General features: G+C 49.4%; 1 protein-coding gene across 3 annotated transcripts in view; it reads right to left on the bottom strand.

The window, feature by feature from the left end:
* Window positions 1-6249: 6249 nt before the first annotated feature.
* SEPTIN3 (septin 3) overlaps window positions 6250-22719 on the bottom strand; it is a 32527-nt gene continuing 16057 nt past the window's right edge. For 2 of the 3 annotated variants that reach the window (XM_038756372.1, XM_038756370.1), the window contains exons 2-10: window positions 21687-21878; window positions 17359-17487; window positions 16596-16677; window positions 13612-13749; window positions 12046-12163; window positions 10759-10854; window positions 9913-10012; window positions 9116-9167; window positions 6250-7711 (exon numbers count right to left, since the gene is read on the bottom strand). In XM_038756372.1, the coding sequence (XP_038612300.1) occupies window positions 7576-7711; window positions 9116-9167; window positions 9913-10012; window positions 10759-10854; window positions 12046-12163; window positions 13612-13749; window positions 16596-16677; window positions 17359-17487; window positions 21687-21849 (1014 nt within the window). In that variant the 5' untranslated portion in view covers window positions 21850-21878 and the 3' untranslated portion in view covers window positions 6250-7575. The remainder of the gene's footprint in view (window positions 7712-9115; window positions 9168-9912; window positions 10013-10758; window positions 10855-12045; window positions 12164-13611; window positions 13750-16595; window positions 16678-17358; window positions 17488-21686; window positions 21879-22719) is intronic. The other variant, XM_038756371.1, reaches the window with a different exon arrangement.

The raw sequence follows: 22719 nt of genomic DNA, 5'->3' as shown, positions 1-22719 counted from the left end.
ATTTATTAAGCGCTTACTATGTGCAAAGCACTGTTCTATCATCATCATTATAATGATGGCATTTATTAAGCACTTACTATGTGCAAAGCACTGTTCTATCATAATAATAATAATGATGATGGCATTTATTAAGCGCTTACTATATGCAAAGCACTGTTCTAAGCACTGGACCATCATCATTATAATAATGATGGTATTTGTCAAGTGCTTACTATGTGCCAAACACTGTTTTAAGCACTGGAGAGCTACAAGGTAATCAGGTTGTCCCACATGGGGCTCACAGTCTTAATCCCATTTTACAGATGAGGTAACTGAGGCCCGGAGAAGTTAAGTGACTTGCCCAAAGTCACGCAGCTGACAATTGGCGGAGCTGGGATTTGAGCCCATGACCTCTGACTCCAAAGCCCGGGTTCTTTCCAATGAGCCACACTGAGTTAACATCCATAATAATAATAATAATAATAATAATAATAATAATGGCAATTATTAAGCGCTTACTATGTGCAAAGCACTGATCTAAGTGCTGGGGGGTTTACAAGGTGATCAGGTTGTTCCACAGGGAGCTCACAGTCTTCATCCCCATTTTCCAGATGAGGTCCCTGAGGCACAGAGAAGTGAAGTGACCTGTCCAAAGTCACACAGCTGACGATTGGCGGAGGCTGGATTTGAACCCATGACCCCCGACTCTCAAGCCCGGGCTCTTTCCACTGAGCCATGCTGCTTCTCCAGTCATTCATTCAATCGTATTGATTGAGCGCTGACTGTGTGCAGAGCACTGTACTGAGCACTTGGGAAGTACTAGCAGCGTGGCTCAGTGAAAAGAAACCGGGCTTTGGAGTCAGAGGTCATGGGTTCGATTTCCGGTGTGACTTTGGGCAAGTCACTTCACTGGGCCTCAGTTCCCTCATCTGTAAAATGGGGATGAAGACTGTGAGCCCTCTGTGGGGCAACCTGATCACCTTGTAACCTCCCCAGCGCTTAGAACAGTGCTTTGCACATAGTAAGTGCTTAATAAATGCCATCATTATTATCCTCATTTTACAGACGAGGTCACTGAGGCACAGAGAAGTGAAGTGACTCACCCAAAGTCACACAGCTGACAACTGGCAGAGCCGGGATTTGAACCCATGACCTCTGACTCCAAAGCCCGGGCTCTTTCCACTGAGCCACGCGGTGCTCTTAAATTGCTTCTTTGAAAATAAAATGCTTAGTGAGAGTGTGAAATTCAAGCCTTGTTTCCTGGGGGGAATAATGTGATGGACATTCGCGCATTTTCAAGACCCCAAAAATTGATGTTATATATAAGTACGTTACAAAACAGTAAGAAATAAGTGTAATAAAATGATTTACACAATCAACTAGCAATGTCAATGGGAACAACCATTTCCTGCTCACGTTAGCGCTGTTTAATTTTAATGCAATTAGTTCTTACAGCCCTCTCTCATTCTGAGATCAAGCCGCAAAGTTTATCTGGAATTAAACACCGCCTCTTCTTCCTCAACTTTGAAGTATTTGGACCGACTTGAATATAAATTTATAATCCACTTCGATTTGGCAGTAGACAATGACAGATTGTTTAATTTTGGTGTCTTTTTCCTCCGCTAAGACAGTAAACTCCTTGAAGGCAGGGATCATGTCTACTAACTCTATTGTACTTTCTCAAACTCTTAGTACAGTGCCCTGCACCCAGAAGGGACCCAATAAATATTACCGGTTGATTCATTTAGCAGAGATAATGACAGATTTCTAGTTTTCTACCCCAAAGTGCCTTTTTCATTCATTCAATCGTATTTTGATCAATGGGCTGTACGTGAGCCTGTTGCTGGGTAAGGACCGTTTCTATATGTTGCCGACTTGTACTTCCCAAGCGCTTAGTACAGTGCTCTGCACACAGTAAGCACTCAATAAATATGATTGAGTGAATGAATAAGACACCACCTTTAAAATTATTAGAATTACTTAATATTAATAATAGTAATAGTATTCTAATAGTAATATTAATACTAATACTTAATACTTAGTATTAGAATTAAAATTAGAAGCAGCATGGCTTAGTGGAAAGACCCCGGGCTTGGGAGTCAGAGGTCATGGGTTCCAATCCCACATCTGCCGCTTGTCGGGTGTGACCTCGGGCAAGCCACTTCACTTCTCCATGCCTCAGTTACCTCATCTGTAAAATGGGGATTAAGACTGTGAGCCCCATGTGGCACAACCTGATTACCTTGTATCTACCACTAGCACTTAGAACAGTGCTTGGCACATAGTTAAGTGCTTAACAAATACCAACATTATTATTATTAAGTATCTACATATCTACACATAAAACTAATTCAACATTTTAAATAATTGATACATAGTAACATTGCTATTGGCTAGATACCAGCGCTTAGAACAGTGCCAGCGCTTAAAACAGTGCTTTGCACATAGTAAGTGCTTAACAAATACCATCATTATTATTATTATTATTATTTAGACAGGACAGGCAGAAGCAATGTGCCCTAGTGGAAAGAACATGAGCATGGGAGTGAAAGGACCTGGGTTCTAATCCCGGCTCTGCCACTTTTCTGCTGTGTGACCTTGGGCAAGTCACTTCACTCCCCTGTGCCTCAGTCTCCTCAACAGTAAAATGGGATTCAATGAATATTCTCCCTCCTACTTGGACTGTGAGCCATATGCTGGGCAGGGATCCAACCTGATCTTACCCTAGCTCTCAGAATAGTGTTTCACACATAGAAAGCACATAACAAACACTATAACAACGGCTATAACAACTGCAAGCATGAAGAGTATAAACCTCCCTAAAGAGGGAAAATTTCTGAGGTGGGGGAATCATGCCAGGAGATAACCGAAGAATAAAGAAGTGTTTAGAAGGAAAGGAAATAAAAAATAAATTTCAAAGTACATTTCCTATCTGTGAATTATGATAGGCTGAGAATCAGGGTCTTTCAAAGTCAGGAGACCTTTCAGCTGATTGAAATCCCCAGGGTATAGACGGAGAGGGAAAGGGGTGATCTTGAGATGGGAGAAAATGAATGATCCCCAAGAAAGATTCCTCGTATCTAATTTTTACAGATTAACATTCCTCTTCCAGAAACATGAGGATGGACCTGAGTGGAAAGAGTTAAAGAGACATGTGGGGAGGGCTGTGTGACTTTGGGCAAGTCACTTCACTTCTCTGTGCCTCAGTTCCCTCATCTGTAAAATGGGGATTAGGACTGTGGGCCCCACGTGGGACAACCTGATTGCCCTGTAGTCCCCCCGCGCTTAGAACAGTGCTTTGCACATAGTAAGCGCTTAACAAATACCATCATCATCATCATCAGGGGAGGAGTAGAAGTAAATAGCCCCCCAATAAAGAGACAGACCCAGCAGTTATTGTTCAAACAACAATGTCCTCTTTTAGTTGTACAGCACATTTAGAAAGTTAGGTCTAGCAACATTTATATCACCAGTTCGTGTGTTTGTTTTAAATCAAACCTGGGCTGGGATGGTCTAGGGAGTTTTCCTTGTGGCATTGCCCATGGTCAATAAAAGGACGGGCACGTTCCCAGAAAATTTGGCTCATTGCCTTCCCCACGTCCCAGAACTTACTCCATCGGCGTTCCAGGTAACCGGTTCCTGGGACGCCGGCCCCTAAACAAACCATACCGGGTGGAGGTGGAGGAAGAAATTCCCAGAACGTACAGCGTGTGTGGCAGTGACAGTGTCCTAGACATTTGGGCATCCAGAGGTGGGGGTGGGCCATGAGCCTGTGGGGAGGGGCCCGGCCGGGCTGGAAAAAAATCATTCAGTCACGTCAACCAGAATGGGCGAGAGAGAGCTATTCTTCTTATTGCTAAAGGGTCGAGGATTGTTTCAAGGGTTTGTTTTCTTCCTAAACATTCAGAATTCACATCCAGCAGGGTTGAGGTGTGCCCTAAAGCAGGTTCCTTGTTTGTTTCTGAGGTTAGGGATCAGGGAAAGAAGGAGAACACAGGCCAAACTGCCAGATTTGGCACTGGTCATTAAGTCAATAAGTCTCGAGTCCCCTGGAGATAAAAACATGGTCCCGGGCCTGGCTAGCCCATACCTGCCTGGGGTGGCCCGTTCAACCCACACCCCTAAGCGAGTTCTTTCTGGCAGGTCTTTTTAGGGCTCCCACCCCCCAGAATTGAGGAGTGTCAGTGGGGACAATGGTGCAGGGTTGTTCTGGAGAGCGGCTCCCGCAGATGAATATGGGGCCGGGACTACCCCCTTGGGGACCGGTTATAAAAAGCCAGGGTGAATCCGTGAAGTCGGTAGAAGGCCTGGTGAGATGTCCACCCTATCCAGGGCATGAGACCAGCTTGTTGGATTGGGTTGTTGAGGGTGGAGCCCAAGATAACTTCACTCCCATGGAGAAGAAGAGAGCGGAGTGGGAGAGAAGAGCAGTTCGAAGCGGGATTTGGTGACTTCCCACCCTGGGGGGCTGAGATGGTTGATTTGACTGGCTCATTGGGGGCAGTGCTAATGAGGCCTTTGCCCTCTTAAGAAAGATTGATTGTAAACTCAAGCGAAAGCCCCTTAAAGGCAGGGATTGTGTCTTCTAAATCTATGATGCTCTCTCAAGGGCTCAGTACAGTACTCTGCACACCGTGGGAACTCAATAAATACTACTGATTGACAGATTAGTAGGAGATCGGCTCCAACAGTAATAGCCCAAGTGGAAAGAGCACAGGACTGGGGGTGAGGAGACCTGGCTCCATCAGTTGCCTTCTATGTGGCCTTAGACAAGTCACTAAACTTATTCTGGGCCTCCTTTGCCTCATCTGTAAAATGGAGATTAAATAACTGTTCTCTCTCCCTCATGGACTGTAAACCCCATGTGGGAGAGGGACTGTGACCTCCCTGATTATCTTGTTTCTACTCCAGTGCTCAGTTCAGTGCTTGACACATAGTAAGCACTGAGCAAATACTGCAATTATTGTTACTATGTGCAGGTTTTAATAGTAATAATAACACTTATTAAGCGCTTACTATGTGCAAAGCACTGTTCTAAGTGCTGGGGAGGTTAAAAGGTGATCAGGTTGTCCCACAGGGGGCTCACAGTCTTAATCTCCATTTTACAGATGAGGTAACTGAGGCACAGAGAAGTTAAGTGACTTGCCCAAAGTCACACAGCTGACAAGTGGCGGAACCGGGATTTGAACCCATGACCTCTGACGCCAAAGCCCGGGCTCTTTCCGCTGAGCCACGCTGCTTCCCCCTAGGTTTTGGGGAAGAGGGCCATGGCCTAGTGGAAAGAGCACAGGCCTGCGAGTCAGAGGACTTGGATTCTAATTCCAGCCCCGCACTTGTCGACTGTGTGTCCTTGGACAAATCACTTAATTGCTCTATGCCTCAGCTGCTTCATCCATAAAATGGGGATTAAGACTGTGAGCCTCACGTGGGTCATGGACTGTATCCAAACTGGTTAATTTTACATATATCTACCCCCGAGTTTAGTGCAGGGCATTGTACATAGTAAACGCTTAACAAATCCCATTAAAAAGAGGCTACCACTTCGAGACTGCCTCTAGATTTTAAGCTCCTTGGGGCTAGGGACTTGTCTGCCAATTTTGTTGTATTTTATTCCCTCAAGAATTTAGTACAGAGCTCTGCCCAGTGAAGGTGCTCAAAAGATACCACTGACTGATCGATTGCCTTCAGCGCCAGAAGGCAACAACTCATCTCTATTGCTATTCTGTTCTCTGTCTCCCCCTTTTAGACTGTGAGCCCACTGTTGGGTAGGGACTGTCTCTATGTGCTGCCAATTTGTACTTCCCAAGCGCTTAGTACAGTGCTCTGCACATAGTAAGCTCTCAATAAATACGATTGATTGATTGATTGATTCTGGCTCAAATTCTGATGAAGTAGTTGGGTCATAGCCACTTCAGCCGGAGTCCTGGGAGCGTTGGGGCTGGCAGAGTGGGAACTCTTTGGTCTAGACGGCCAGTTCATTGTGGGCAGGGAATGTGTCTGCTATATTGTTATATTGTACTCTCCCAAGCACTTAGTACAGCGTGGCTCAGTGGAAAGAGCACGGGCTCTGGAGTCAGAGGTCATGGGTTCAAATGTCAGCTCCGCCAATTGTCAGCTGTGTGACTCTGGGCGAGTCACTTCACTTCTCTGTGCCTCAGTTCCCTCATCTGTAAAATGGGGATGAAGACTGTGAGCCCCCTGTGGGACAACCTGATCACCTTGTATCCCCCAGCGCTTAGAACAGCGCTTTGCACAAAGTAAGCGCTTAACAAATACCATTATTATTATTATTATTACAGTGCTCTGCACCCAGTAAGCACTCAATAAATATGATTAACTCCTGGTGGGTACGTTCTAATAATCCCCTTACCTCCCACACCTTAGCCCTATGAAACCAGAAGCTGTGGCCTCCAAGTTTTTCATCACCTGAGTGAGGAAACCCTGGGATGGATACAGGACACATCAAATTCCCGTGAAGCCATCTGGGCGACGGATGCAGGGGATGGGAGGCTGATTGAATTTGCTGCACCCTGCTAACATCAATCAATCAATCAATCGTAATTACTGAGCGCTTACTGTGTGTGGAGCACTGTACTAAGCACTCGGGAGGGGATGCTATAACAATATACAGTTGGTCTTTAGTCTCTTCCCTCTTTTCGAAGGTGGATCTTTTTGTTCTCCTGCTGGGACTGCCACCCTGCCCTCAGCTCCAGGCCTCCGCTCTCAGCCCCAAGCGAAGCACAGCAGCTCCTTTGTACTGCCCAGAGGAAGCGAGTCCGTTGATAATTTCAGGGTTAACGGAAAAAGCAACACGGGCTTGCTATCCGGCCTTGGGGAATCGATGCAGGGGGCCAAGAGGAAGAGGAGAGAAAGAGCTGAAGGGGACAGAGCACATAGGGTGGGCAAGGAAGATAAAGAAGAGGGGCTGATAGGGGAAGAGGGAGGGAGCTGGATTACTGTAGAAAGGGAGAGAAAGAGAGAGAGATGTTGCTTTCAGGCCGGATGGAGCTGTCAGGAGAGTGTGAGGCAACTGCCCCTCTCCATCTGGAGACCATTGTTCTCCGAATATTTCTTTATAATGCAAGTGATTCACCATTCCCTCTGCTTTAGCTCCTTTTCCCTGAGCTTTAATTGCAGTCCCTCCTTCCACCTTCATCCCCCCACCCAGACAGAACTCCGGACTCCCTGCTAGGGAAGGCTAGACATCAAGCACTTAGTACAGTGCTCTGCACCCAAAAAGCGCTCAATAAATACGATTGAATGAATGAATTCCTCTTCCAGCCCCCACTCAGGAGCGAGTCCTGATGCCAATTCTGCTTCCCATTTCTGGGTCTCTCTGGAGTCCTCGGGAAAGAGCAAGGGGAGCCTCATGCACTCCCCCCCACTTCTCAGGAATAAGACACCCCCCCCAAAAAAAATCCTAGGCCTCTCCCACTAGATAGAAACCAAACCAAACAACGTCCACGGACTTACAGAAGAGGTGTTTCACAGAGACCAGAGACAGGCCTGTGATGGGGTGGAGGGCAGGGGGAGACGAGGGCAAGGGCGAGCGTGTGGGGGTGGGTCTGGGGGATGGCTGGGGGGGGGTGGGATCATTCACAGGTTACTCTCGTGGGTTTCCTCTGTGTCGTTGCTCACGGGAGGGAGCCCTCCATTGTCGTTGAGCCGCTTGGCCCTGTAGGTTTCATAGTGGATGTTGTGCGTCACTTCCTTTAGGTCCTGGAGATGGGTCCTGGGAGAGATGGGAAATGGGTTAGGGTCTGGAGAAGGGGACCATTCCCCCAGCCCAGGGGGTAGGCTGATGGCTCACTCCAAGTGGTAAATCCCTCCCTCCCTCTGGGGCTTAAGTAGGCTGGGTAGGAAGGGCCCGCAGGCCAGCAGGGTTGCCATTCGGCAAGGCAGTCATTCAGTAGTGGTCCCCTCTGTGCTCCCAGCCCTTCTCAGCCTCACTCGAGCTCTGGAACTGTGGCCCTGCCGCCAGGTCTCTGAGATAGCCCTGATTTGATGGCCGCCCACCTGCTGCCCTATGCCTTAGAAGAGGCTCTGTGGAAGGACTGAAGTGGGAAGGGGCATGTTACACCCCTCTTCAAAAATCTCCAGTGGCTGCCTGTCAACCTACGCATCAAGCAAAAACTCCTCATTCTCGGCTTCAAGGCTGTCCATCCCCTCGCCCCCTCCCACTTCATCTCCCTTTTCTCCTTCTCCAGCCCAGCCCGCACCCTCCCCTCCTCTGCCGCCGCTAACCTCCTCACCGTACCTCATTCTCGCCTGTCCCGCCGTCGACCCCTGGCCCACGTCCTCCCCCTGGCCTGGAATACCCTCCCCCCTCATGTCCGCCAAGCTAGCTGTCTTCCTCCCTTCAAGGCCCTACTGAGAGCTCACCTCCTCCAGGAGGCCTTCCCAGACTGAACCCCCTTTTTCCTCTCCTCCTCCCCATCCCCTCCGCCCTACCTCCTTACCCTCCTCCACAGCACCTGTAAATATATTTGTACAGATGTATGACTCTATTTATTACCTGTACATATTTACTATTTATTTTGTTAATGACGTGCATGTAGCTTTAATTCTATTTGTTCTGATGATTTGACACCTGTCTACATGTTTTATTTTCTTGTCTGTCTCCCCCTTCTAGACTGTGAGCCCGTTGTTGGGTAGGGACCAACTCTATATGTTACCGACTTGTACTTCCCAAGCATTTAGTCCAGTGCTCTGCACACAGTAAGCGCTCAATAAATACAATTGAATGAATGAGTGAGTGGGGTCTGAGTGCCATCGGGGGCTACAGCTGGGACTCCAGGGTCACTCCCTTGTGCTGCCCTGGCCCACAGTCCGCCAGTCCCAGCTTCCTCCCAGCCGAGCAAAGCAGAACCGAGACAGCGTTTGAGGCAGGCAGGGCCCGGCCACCCCAGGGCATCTGGCAATATCCCCAGCCAGGTTCGAGACGGGATCAGGACGAGATTCCAGAGTGAGTGTCGCCTATGGGAAACTCCTCCAGCTCCATCTTACCTTAAAGGGTCTGGGTCACGAAACCTCTCCCCTACTGGGGAAAGAAGATTCCAATGTCAGAGAGACATTGGATGGGAATGTTCTTGTGCCAAGAAACCCACTGAGGCCACTCTGGGCCCCAGGGCCTTACCTGATAACAAAGTCTCGGAGCAGTGCGAATTCACAGTGGGTGACGTTTTCCACTGTGAACAGAGAAGGGAAGATCACTGGAGAGGGCCTGATGGGAGAGTGGCCTCCATCAGAATCAGGGGGTGGACCTTTGTCTTCAATACATGGGTTGTCCTTTGCTGCCCCATTTCCTAGGATTTTGGGGGGGTACCCAGTCCCTTCCAACTTGTTGCCAACTTGTATTTCCCAAGCACTTAGTACAGTGCTCTGCACACAGTAAGGGCTCAATAAATATGATTGATTGATTGATTGATTCCCTGCAGCCCCCTCCCTCCTTCCCTCCCACCAGCCTGTAGTTCATTCTTCTCCTCCAATTCTGGTGGGATTTCGGCGGAATTCCACCGGAGCTTGCGGCAAGGGGCTCAGTGTTGGAGAGCCGAACACCCCACCCCCCCACACACCTGTCTTCCCTCACTACACACCTGCACCTAATGGAAAGGGCTCGGGCTGGAAGTCCACAGACTCGGATTCTAATCCCAGTTCCCCTCCTGGCCAGCTGAGTCACCTTAGGCAAGTCTCTTGGCTTCTCTGGGCCTCAGTTTCCTCCTCTGTAAAATGTCAGGGGGTGGAAGGGGATGAGTTCCCTGCTCTCCCCAGAGTCTGCGTCCTTTCTGATTATCTTACATCTGCCCCAGCGCTTAGAACAGTGCTATGGCACACAGTAAGTGCCCGGTTAACCCCTTGGAAGCTAACAGCTCTGGCCAAGTCCCCTTAGCAGTTTCATCAGCTGGAGAGGATTGTTGGCACGGAGACATTTACCTTCGATGATTCCCCATGGAGTTTTCCTGCCCAGGACCCGTTTCTCGTTGACTTGATATTCCTTGTCACTTCCCACCACAGCGAACGGCATGCTCTCCTGCTGGAGACAGACGGACACACAGACAGAAAGGCTAGGAGTCCCTCTCTCCTCCTTTTTTTTTTATGGTATCTGTTAGAGCGCTTACTATGTGCCAGGCTGAGAAAGAGACAAGTTTATCAGGCTGGACACAATCCCTGTCCCACATGTGGCTCACTGTCTTTACTCCCCATTTTACAGACGAGGTAGCTGAAACACAGAGAATAATAATAACAATAATGATGGCATTTGTTAAGCGCTTACTATAAGTGCTGGGGGGGGGGGGTACAGGATGATCAGATTGTCCCACATGGGGCTCACAGTCTTCCCCATTTTACAGATGAGGTAACTGAGGCCCAGAGAAGTTAAGTGACTTGCCCAAAGTCACACAGCTGACAAAGGGCGGAGCCGGGATTAGATCCCAGGTCCTTCTGATTCCCAAGGCTGGGCTCTATCCACTAGGCCATGCTGCTTCCTCCTTCTACTCCTCCTTCGGTGGCCTTGCATGGGGGGCAGAGAGCCCAACCACCGCTCCCCTCCCTGCTTCCAGCACCATGCCCTTGATTGTGTGAGAGGCAGCAGCTCCCCTGGGGCTCGGAACGGACAATATATTCCCCACCCAGAAGTCCGGGGACTAGCAGGACAGAGAGAGCCCACCCTGCCCAGTGCCCACCACCCAAGAAGAGCCGGAGGGGCCCTGGACAGGAGGGCCAGTCCTTCCAGCACCCCCAAAGGGCCAGTGCCACCCCTCAGGATCCCCTGAGCCCCACCCTGATCTTGTCGTTCTCCATCTTGTCCTCCAGGTCTTCATCAAACTCCTTCTGGGGGTAAAATTCAATCCCGTTCACCTCTAGCTCTTTGCGCACCTGAGCGGGAGGAAAGAAAGCCACAGGGGCCATGTGTCGGTTAGATCAAGAGGAGGCTGGAGGTGGCTGGTTAGTGAGGGGAAGGGGGAGTGGGGGTCCATTAGGAGCTCTGGGTGAGGGATGTGAAAGTCCCTCACGCACCTCTCTGTCCCACTAAGGACCGTGACTGTCTCCTGCCCACCCGGGCTAGAAGGAGGAGAAAGAGGAGAAGGAGAGGGAAGAGGAGGAGGAGCAGAAGTAGCAGCAAAGCCTTCCCACCAGGACCACTGCTGTGGTTCCCATGGGAACAAGCCAATGGATTAGCTCCTGCTGCCCACCCCTGATGCTATACAAGACTGCCTCCCTTCCTGCAGAGGAAGAGAAAGATGACATTTAGTAATGGAGAGGCAGGCCAGCCCAGCTCAGATCCCCTCTGAGCCAAAGCTGGGCCCAAGGGGCCCCAGATACAGGCTCTGCTAAAAACATATCTCCTCCAAGAAGCCTTTCCTGTCTAATCTCTCATCCCCGCCCCCATTTCCCACCCTACTGCATCATCCATGCACTTGTCACCCCCACCCCCACAGCACTTATGTCCATGTTTTTATACTTGGTTGCTTCTCCTACCTGTCATTTCTTTTAGCCTCTGTCTCCCCTGCTGGATTACAAAATCTCTGAGGGCAGGGATCACGTCTACTAATTCTATTATATTCTTCCAAGTGCTTGGTACAGTGAATGTTCAATCAATAGAACTAATTTTAAAAAAATCATATTTGTTAAGTGCTTACTACATGGCCGATATTGTACAAAGCACTGGGGTAGATAAAAGATAATCAGGTTGGACACAATCTATTTCCCAGATGGGATTCCCAGTCTTAATCTTCATTTTACAGATGAGGCAACAGAGGAGCAGAGAAGCAAAGTGACTTGCCCAAAGCCACACAACAGACGAGTGGCGGAGCTAGGATTAGAACCCAAGCCCTCTGATTCCCAGACCCAGGGTCTTTCTACTGGACTCCACTGCTGCTCATATTGAGTGATGGATTGGCGCCTCTCAGCTAATTCCCAACCCTCCACTGGTCCACCAGCTGGACAATTCCTTTCTGGCCCCGGAGGCTTCTGACTCCCCTCCCCAGCTTCAAAGTGGGTAGGGTGAGGAGTGGGAGGGGTCCGGGCGGGCAAGGTCCAGGAGGGGAGGCGCCAGGAGTCTCTCACCCTTTGCTTGAACTCAATCTTCTCTTCGAGGGTCATGGTGTCGGCCTTGGCGATGACAGGGATGATGTTCACCACCTTGCTCAGATGCTTCATGAACTCCAGATCCAGAGGTCGCAGGCTGCGGCCCAGGAGACGGAGGTCAAAGCTGCCCCGGATGCCTCCCCTCCTTGTCTTCCCCCATGCCACCCCCAGCCCGGAGCTGTCCTGCCCGTTGCCCCTGACCCCGGGAGGATCCTCGGAGGAGGGCCAGGAGTTGGATGGAGCAATGAGCTGGGAAAAATCACACAAACCTGGGACTGGGAAGGCTTCCCTATCCCCCAGCCCCAAGAAGCATTTGCTCTAATCATGGTGGCTGTTCTCCTGGGGAGGAAGGCAGCAAGGGGAAGGCTGGGCACCCTCCCGGCTATTTACATCACCGCAGCCCAGCGCTGACAACCCAGAGGACTGGGATGGGGTGGAAGCTGGAGCTGGGAAAGACGTGGGTCAGGGTGGGAGCAATGACCGGATCTGGGACAGGGATATGAGCTGGGATAGAGGTTTGAACAGGCTAGGACTGGCACTGGGGCTAAACCAGGGGCTGGGCCGGGGGCCAGAACAGAGATTGTTCCAGATTGTTCCAGAACAGTCTCCCCTTCTAATAATAATAATAATAATAATGGCATTTATTAAGCGCTTACTATGTGCAAAACACTTTTCTAAGCGCTGGGGAGGTTACAAGATGATCAGGTTGTCCCACGGGGGGCTCACAGTCTTCATCCCCATTTTACAGATGAGGTAATTGAGGCACAGAGAAGGTGAGTGACTGTTCCAAAGTCACACAGCTGACAATTGGCGGAGTCGGGCTTTGAACCCCTGACATAATAATAATAATAATGATGGCATTTATTAAGCTCTTGCTATGTGCTAAGCACTGTTCTAAGCACTGGGGAGGTTACAAGGTGATCAGGTGATCCCACGGGGGGCTCACAGTCTTCATCCCCATTTTACAGATGGGGTAATAGAGGCACAGAGAAGGTAAGTGACCTGCCCAAAGTCACACAGCTGACAATTGGTGGAGTCGGGATTTGAACCCCTGACCTCTGACTCCAAAGCCCGGGCTCTTTCCACTGAGCCACGCTGCTTCTCCATTGCAAGCTCGCTGTGGGCAGGGAATGTGCCTGCTTATTGTTATAGTGTAGCCTCCCAAGCACTTAGAACAGTGCTCTGCACACAGTAAGCACTCAATAAATACGATTGAACGAATGAATGACAGATTGAGCCACAGGCTGAGGCTGAGACCAGGCCTGGGACAGGATCTGGGACAGGGAGTGGGACAGGAACTGGAGTAGGAGCAGAGGCCGCAATGAAGCCAGGAGCCGGGACCTGGACGAGACATATCCCTTTTTCAACCAGCCCTCTTGGCACGCAAGCCGGAAGGGGGATGCTGTAGGGAAGAAAGTTTGAGGTAACCTCCCCATCCCACTTCCTCCTCCCCGGCAGCCAGCTCCGGCCGGAGAGGCGACCGTGGCCATGGGAATTCCAGGGAGGGAGGAAACCGGAGAGATCTCGGGGGCGCCCGGGACGTACGAGTGTCCCGTAGGGGAGATGAAGTAGAGGCAGCAGTGGACACGGGTGTCGGGGATGTGTTTCTTCCTGGCGATGTTCACCTCCTCCTTCAAGAACTTCTCGTACTGCTCGTTGATGTACTTCTCAATGGGCTCCCAGCTGAGGAGCCAGAAGACAACCAAGACACAATCAGTCACCCAAGGGGATTTCAATCAATTAATCAATCGCATTTATTGAGCGCTTACCATGTGCAGATCACTGTACTAAGCGCTTGGGAAGTACAAATTGGCAACACATAGAGACAGTCCCTACCCAACAGTGGGCTCACAGTCTAAAAACCCTCTGGAGTGTCTACTGGGAATGGGCAGGGAATGTGTCTGTTTATTGTTATATTGTTATATTTCGCTTAGTACAGTGCTCTGCACACGGTAAGCGCTCAATAAATACGATTGATTGATTGATATTGTCCCCTTCCAAGTGCTTACTACAGTGCTCTGCACACAGTAAGCGCTCAGTAAATGCGATCAAGTGAATATGAATGAATGATAGTAGCACGGCCTAAGCCTGAGTGTCAGAGGACCTGGGTTCTAATCCCGTTTCCTCCAATTGCCTGCAGTGGGACATTGAACAAGATTTTTTTTAATGGCATTTGTTAAGTATTTACTATGTGCCAGGCACTGTACTAAGCACTGGGGTAGATACAAGCTAATCAGGTTGGACACAGTCCACGTTGGGGCTCACAGTCTTAATTCTCATTTTACAGGTGAGGTGACTGAGGCACAGAAAAGTTAAATGGCTTGCCCAAGGCCACACAGCAGTCAAGTGGTGGAGCCGGAATTAGAATCCAGGTCCTTCTGACACTCGGGCCCGGGCTCTATCTACTAGGCCGAACATTTCACTTCTTTTTATTCTTTCATTCATTCATTCAATCATACTTATTGAGCGTTTACTGTGTGTAGAGCACTGTAGTAAGCTCTTGGGAGAGTATAATATAACAATAAACAGACACATTCACTGCCCACAATAAGTTTACAGTCTATGAATAAAGACATTAATATGAATAAATAAATGACAGATAGGGACATAAGTGCTGTGGGGCTGAGAGGGGGAATCATCATCATCATCATCAATTGTATTTATTGAGCACTTACTATGTGCAGAGCACTGTACTAAGCGCTTGGGAAGTACAAACTGGCAACATTGGGAATGAATAAAGGGGACTAGTCAGGGTGACGCAGAAGGGAGTGGGAGAAGAGGAAAGGAGGGCTTAGTCAGGGAAGGCCTCGACAGTTTCCTCAACTGTAAAACGGGCATTCTAGACCTTTTCTCCCTTCTACTTAGACTGTAAGCCCCACATGATGATGATGGCATTTGTTAAGCACTTACTATGTGCAAAGCACTGTTCTAAGCTCTAGGGAGGATGCAAGGTGATCAGGTTGTCCCACGGGGGGCTCACAGTCTTCATCCCCATTTTACAGGTGAGGGAACTGAGGAACAGAGAAATTAAGTGACTTGACCAAGGTCACACAGCTGTCCAACCTGATTAACTTGTAGCTACCCCAGCACTTAGAACAGTGTTTGACACATAGTATGTGCTTAACAAACATCATAATTATTATTACTGGATGTGGAGCATTAAGCACTTGAGAGAGGGCCTCAGAAATGAGTAAACACCGTCTGGGCCTCTAGGAGCTTCCAGTTTAACAGGGGATACAGACAGGCATGAGGCTGATCCTACCCTGGGCAGCCCCTGTCCCCACTCCATACTGTCTTCCCTCGGTGGGAAGCAGGGCCTGTCTCCCCCTGGGGAGAGCTCTGTTATCCAGTAATAATAATAATAACAATAATGGCATTTATTAAGCGCTTACTATGTGCAAAGCACTGTTCTAAGCGCTGGGGAGGTGACAAGGTGATCAGGTTGTCCCACGGGGGGCTCACAGTCTTCATCCCCATTTAACAGATGAGGGAACTGAGGCCCAGAGAAGTGAAGTGCTCCCAGCGTGCTGAGCGTGGTACAACACAGTCCCTGGCCTGGTCAAAACCTTCCTGGAACTTACTTGCTAAGATGGCCTAACCCATCCACTGGCCTCACAATTTTGTGTGAATTTTAGGCCACGTTCAGTCCGCTTAGGGAACAATCAATCAATCAATCAATCGTATTTATTGAGCGCTTACTGTGTGCAGAGCACTGTACTAAGCGCTTGGGAAGTACAAGTTGGCAACATATAGAGACAGTCCCTACCCAACAGTGGGCTCACAGTCTAGAAGGGGGAAACAGAGAACAAAACCAAACATACTAACAAAATAAAATAAATAGAATAGAACAGGCAGCTTAAGGTTTTTGGGAACTAGAGTCAGGCCGGAGCCAGACTCTCCCTAGCGCTTAGTACAGTGCTCAGCCCATAGTTGGCACTCATTAAATGCTATTGACTGCTTGCTCTCAGTCACAAAGGGCTGGGCCAGTCTCTAGACTGTAAGTTCGTTGTGGGCAGGGAACGTGTCTACCGATTCTGTTGTAATCTCCCAAACACTTTTTTTAAAATGGCATTTATTAAGCACTTACTATGTGCAAAGCACTGTTCTCTGCGCTGGGGAGGTTACAAGGTGATCAGGTTGTCCCATGGGGGGCTCACAGTCTTCATCCCCATTTTACAGATGAGGTAACCGAGGCCCAGAGAAGTTAAGTGACTTGCCCAAAGTCACACAGCTGACAATTGGCAGAGCGGGGATTTGAACCCATGACCTCTGACTCCAAAGCCCGGGCTCTTTCCACTAAGCCACGCTGCTTCCCAAGAGCTCAGTAAATACCACCGATGATGATGAAGGAGCCCCCACCCAGATACTCGGATACCCTGACCCTCAATCTTCTTCTCCTCCCCACCCCGCCACCTCACAGCCTTCCCAAACCTCCTCCTTGCCCCCCGCAGAAAGAAATGGGAAAAACAAGATGGGGGGAGAGGGAGGGAAAACAGTGAAAGGGGAGGAAGGAATAAAGAGACACGAACCAGTTTTCATTGTTGATCTGGTCCCCGAACCCCGGTGTGTCGATGACTGTTAACTTCATCTTCACCCCTCCTTCCTCAATCACTGGGGGTGGCAGAAAGACAGGGTGTCAGGCCTTCCCCCTCCAACTCCAAGATCCTTCCTCCGGCTGTTGGGTCGGCGTCCCTACCCTCGCCCCTGCCCTGGATGCTGGTGACGTCCTGCTCCCTGTCCCCAGGGCCCACCTGTGGAAAGGTGAAGCCTGGGGAGAGGGATGGGATCACGGGATAGCAGACTGTGGCATGGGTTTATGTGTGTGTTTGTGTGTGCGTGTGCAGGTACAGCAGAGGGAGGGATGAAGGATGAGGAGAGAGGGTCCTGAGGAAGCCTTCCATCCACCTCTCCTGTGGTCTCCCTGCCAGAGGGCCCTCTCTCTGCCCTTGGAGTCCAGCCACTCCAGAAGGCTGAGGGGAAAAGGGACACAGTGCCATGCGGAGAAGTGGGAGCAGACAATGGGAATAGCAAGGATTTCAGCAGTGCAAGAACAGCAGCACGCAGGAGCTCGCCTCAGTGCGGGCGGCATAACGGAGCTGTTTCCTCCCATCACCAGCTCTGGCGTGTAGACATGAACGCTGCCCTTGAGGAGCTTAGAGTCTGGTATTGGATTTCCTCCTGGAGAAAGGGGCTCCTCAAAGGAAATAATTGAGTTACCCCCACTGAGAAGCAGTAGATAGATAGAGCATAGAGATAGAGCTGCTCTTTCAGACCATCCAGCCCGACTCTTACCGTGCCCGATGGCTTTTATCTCCACTGTCTTGGGAATCTTCTCTTCCCGGTTCCAGCCTGAGGACTTGCGGCTGACTTGAGACTTGAAGAGGGTGTTCACCAGGGTTGACTTCCCCAGCCCGCTCTGCCCTGGGGGGCGGAACACCAGGAAAACCATATAAGTTTCCTCAACAGAACCGGTCTGTCCCTGCTCTCAGTGACTTCGGAAAAGTAGAGGGGATGCGATTCTGGGCCTCGGTTTCCCTGCTTCCCAAAAGGGGTAATCAATTAATGGTTTTTATTAAATACTTACTGTGTGCAAAGCACTGTACTAAGTTTTTAGGAGAGTACAGTACAATAGAGGTTGTAGACATGAACGCTGCCCTTGAGGAGCTTAGAGTCTGGTATTGGATTTCCTCCTTGGGAAAGGACATCTGAGCTCCTCAAAGAAAATAATTCATCATCATCAATCATATTTATTGAGCGCTTACTATGTGCAGAGCACTGTACTAAGCGCTTGGGAAGTACAAATTGGCAACATATAGAGACAGTCCCTACCCAACAGGGGTTACCCCCGCTGAGAAGCAGTGTGGCCTAGTAGATAGAGCGTGGGCTTGGGAGTCAGAAGACTTGGGTTCTAATTCCTGCTCTGCCACTTGTCTGCTGGGTGACCTTGGGCGAGTCGCTTTACTTCTCTGTGCCTCAGTCACTTCAACTGCAAGTTGGAGATGAAGACTGTGAGCCCCATGTGGACTCAGATGGGGTTCATAACTTTAATTGTTATATTGTACTCTTCTAAGCATTTAGCACGATGCTCTGCACACAGTAAGTGCTCAATAAATATGACTGATGAATGTGGGGCAGAGGTGGAGGGACCGGAGACCCCCGGCAGCGCTTTCCCCAGCCTCGACCCCCTCCACAAATCAAGGATGCAGTGGACCCTGCCAGAGGAGACGCAGAAAATGTTTTTAAAGAGCGTGACCCATCTACTGGGTCCAGTGTGGGTACCAGCCTGCAAGATCTCTGCCAGGGTAATAGGGGTTTCTGTTCTGGCTGCTGGAATGGATGGGAGAGGGGACATTAATCAATCAATCAATTAATCGTATTTATTGAGCGCTTACTGTGTGCAGAGCACTGTACTAAGCGCTTGGGATGTACAAGTTGGCAACATATAGAGACAGTCCCTACCCAACAGTGGGCTCACAGTCTAAAAGGGGGAGACAGAGCACACACTGGCAATAGCTGCTGGGGCATTTCCGGCATAGAGTATCATAGAGCATCATAGAGTAAATAAATTACTCTATTTATTTATTTTACTTGTACGTATTTATTCTATTTATTTTATTCTGTTAATATGTTTTGTTTTGTTCTCTGTCTCCCCCTTCCAGACTGTGAGCCCACTGTTGGGTAGGGACCATCTCTATATGTTGCCAACTTGTACTTCCCAAGCACTTAGTACAGTGCTCTGCACACAATAAGTACTCATTAAATACAATTGAATGAATGAATGAATGAATGAAGTGATGGTGGCATCAGAGTGATGCGGGTAGCAGGGTGAAGCTGGCAATGGAGTGCTGGGAGCAGAAGCTGCAGGGGAAACCTACGTGCCCGCTGCCCCGGGCAGGGCAGGGATGGTGTTTAGGGGGCATCAGGGAGAGCTGTAGGGGCCTGAATCAATCAATCAATCAATCGTATTTACCCTGAATAGCCAGGAAGACCCCAGGACAGGGGTTGGGGGCAGGAGGGGCAAACTCTGGTCTGGAGGCTGCAGTCAGTTGCTTGGCTAACTCCGGGACGGGGTCCTTATAATAATAATAATGATGATGGCATTTTTTAAGCGCTTACTATGTGCAGAGCACTGTTCTAAGCACTGGGGAGGTTACAAATTGATCAGGTTGTCCCACGGGAGGCTCACAGTCTTCATCCCCATTTTACAGATGAGGTAACTGAGGCCCAGAGAAGTGAAGTGACTTGCCCAGAGTCACACAGCTGACAATTGGCGGAGCAGGGATTTGAACCCATGATCTCTGACTTCAAAGCCCATGCTCTTTCCACTGAGCCACGCTGCTTATCAGTACTGAGCAGACCCCGCCTGCCCTCCCACCCACTCCTCCCACCCCAAACCTCAGCCAGGGCTCAGCAAGATGCGCTCTGTCCCAGAATCCCCAACCTGTGAGCCGTAGGGGCCTTATCTTGCCCAGTGTGGGCCAATCCCCACACCCATCAAAGACTTAGGTGGGTTGGATGGTCCATGCTGGGTCACTGGGGGACAGTCCTCAAAAATGTCCAGTGGCTACCAATCAACCTATGCATCAGGCAGAAACTCCTCACCCTGGGCTTCAAGGCTGTCCATCCCCTGTCCCCCTCCTACTTCACCTCCCTTCTGTCCTTCTCCAGCCCAGCCCGCACCCTCCGCTCCTCTGCCGCCGCTAACCTCCTCACCGTTAGGCCTCGTTCTCGCCTGTCCCGCCGTCGGCCCCCGGCCCACATCCTCCCCCGGGCCTGGAATGCCCTCCCTTCGCACATCCGCCAAGCTAGCTCTCTTCCTCCCTTCAAGGCCCTACTGAGAGCTCACCTCCTCCAGGAGGACTTCCCAGACTGAGCCCCCTCCTTCCTCTCCCCCCCTCCATTCCCCCCACCTCACCTCCTTCCCTTCCCCACAGCACCTGTATATATGTATATATGTTTCTACGTATTTATTACTCTATTTATTTTACTTGTACATATCTGTTCTATTTATTTTATTTCGTGAATATGTTTTGTTTTGTTCTCTGTCTCCCCCTTCTAGACTGTGAGCCCACTGTTGGGTAGGGACCGTCTCTAGATGTTGCCAACTTGGACTTTCCAAGCGCTTAGTACAGTGCTCTGCACACAGTAAGCGCTCAATAAATATGATTGATTGATTGATTGATTGATTGATGGAGAGGGGAGAGTCAGGGGTGTTGCATGGTCCATCCCTGACCATGAGGGTGGGTGTCCAGAAAGACAACCAGCTATGGTTCCTCCAAGCATCCTGTGCCCCTGTCAGAGACAGTCCTGGACTGGAAAGTCATCCCCACAGTACCTGTATATATGTATGTACAAATTTATCACTCTATTTTAGTTGTACATATTTACTATTCTATTTATTTTGTTCATGATGTGCATTTAGCTTTATTTCTATTTTGTCTGATGACACCTGTCCACATGTTTTGTTTTGTTGTCTGTGTCCCCCTTCTAGACTGTGAGCCCGTTGTTGGGTAGGGACCATCTCTAGATGTTACCAACTTGGACTTCCCCAGCACTTAGTCCAGTGCTCTGCACACAGTAAGCGCTCAATAAATACGATTGAATGAATGAATATTTACTATTCTATTTATTTTGTTCATGATGTGCATTTAGCTTTATTTCTATTTTTTCTGATGACACCTGTCCACATGTTTTGTTTTGTTGTCTGTCTCCCCCCTCTAGACTCTGAGCCCGTTGTTGGGTAGGGACCGTCTCTATATGTTGTCAACTTGTACTTCCCAAGCGCTTAGTCCAGTGCTCTGCACACAGTAAGCACTCAATAAATACGATTGAATGAATGTTTACTATTCTATTTATTTTGTTCATAATAATAATAATAATGGCATTTATTAAGCGCTTACTATGTGCAAGGCACTGTTCTAAGTGCTGGAGGGATACAAGGTGATCAGGTTGTCCCACGTGGGGCTCACAATCTTCATCCCCATTTTCCAGATGAGGGAACCGAGGCCCAGAGAAGTGAAGTGACTTGCCCAAAGTCACACAGCTGACAAGTGGCAGAGCCAGGATTCGAACCCATGACCTCTGGCTCCAAAGTCCATGCTCTTTCCACTGAGCCACGCTGCTTCACGCTGATGTGCATTTAGCTTTATTTCTGTTTATCCTGATGACTTGACACCTGTCCAAATGCTTTGTTTTGTTGTCTGTCTCCCCCTTCTAGACTGTGAGCCCATTGTTGGGTATGGACCGTCTCTAGATGTTGCCAACTTTGTTGGGTAGGGACCGTCTCTAGATGTTGCCAACTTGTACTTCCCAAGCGCTTAGTCCAGTGCTCTGCACACAGTAAGTGCTCAATAAATACGATTGATGATGATGATGATGCTCTGCACACAGTAAGTGCTCAATAAATACGATTGAATGAATGAATGGGAGGACCACTGGGTTCACCCGGCATGACGTTAAACATAGCCTCTTATGCCATCTGGGCGAAACCTCCCTCGTCCCCACTTCATCAAGTCAGGAAATCCCACTTTCTTCCCCAAGCCCCAGGGCCCCCTCCCCCCACACCACCACCCAAGGAGCCCCTGGGTCCCAGACCCCCTCAGAAGGACCCGGCCTCTTACCCACAACCATGATGTTGAAGTCGAAGCCCGTCTTCATGGTCTTCCTACGCATCTGCTCGATGATGGTGTCGATGCCAATGTAGCCCAGCAGGTTGGAGTTGATGCCCACCGGCTTCATGGGCACCGCGGGCTTCGGCCGGGGTTCGGGCATCACCTCCGACATGGCCACTTCCGTCCTGATCTCCGTTAATCCTGCGGGGTGGCGGAGTGGGCAGGGTACGGAGAGAAGCAGCACGGCGTAATGGATAGAGCACGGGCCTGGGACTCAGAAAGTCATGGGATCTAATCCCAGCTCGCCACTAGTCTGCCCTTTTTACTTGTACATATCTATTCTATTTATTTAATTTTGTTAATATAATAATAATAATAATGTTGGCATTTGTTAAGCGCTTACTATGTGCAAAGCACTGTTCTAAGCGCTGGGGGGAATACAAGGGGATGAGGTTGTCCCATGTGGGGCTCACAGTCTTAATCCCCATTTTACAGATGAGGGAACTGAGGCACAGAGAAGTGAAGTGACTTGCCCAAGGTCACACAGCAGACATGTGGGGGAGGCGGGATTTGAACCCACGACCTGTGACTCCCAAGCCCGCGCTCTTTCCGCTGAGCCACGTTTTGTTTTGTTCTCTGTCTCCCCCTTCTAGCCTGTGAGCCCACTGTTGGGTAGGGACCGTCTCTATGAGTTGCCAACTTGGACTTCCCAAGCGCTTAGTCCAGTGCTCTGCACACAGTAAGCGCTCAATAAATACAACTGATTGATTTTTAAGTCACTTCGCTTCTCTGGCCTCAGTTACCCCATCAATCAATCAATCAATCGTGTTTATTGAGCACTTACTGTGAGCAGAGCACTGGACTAAGCACTTGGGAAGTACAAGTTGGCAACATCTAGAGACAGTCCCTACCCAACAGTGGGCTCACAGTCTAGAAGGGGGAGACAGAGAACAAAACCAAACATAGTAACAAAATAAAATAAATAGAATAGATATGTACAAGTAAAATAAATAAATAAATAAATACATCAGTAAAATGGGGA

The sequence above is a fragment of the Tachyglossus aculeatus genome, chromosome 14 (assembly GCF_015852505.1).
Source record: "Tachyglossus aculeatus isolate mTacAcu1 chromosome 14, mTacAcu1.pri, whole genome shotgun sequence".
In the NCBI taxonomy this organism is placed as follows: Eukaryota; Metazoa; Chordata; class Mammalia; order Monotremata; family Tachyglossidae; genus Tachyglossus; species Tachyglossus aculeatus.
This window is presented reverse-complemented; position numbering and strand designations above follow the sequence as displayed.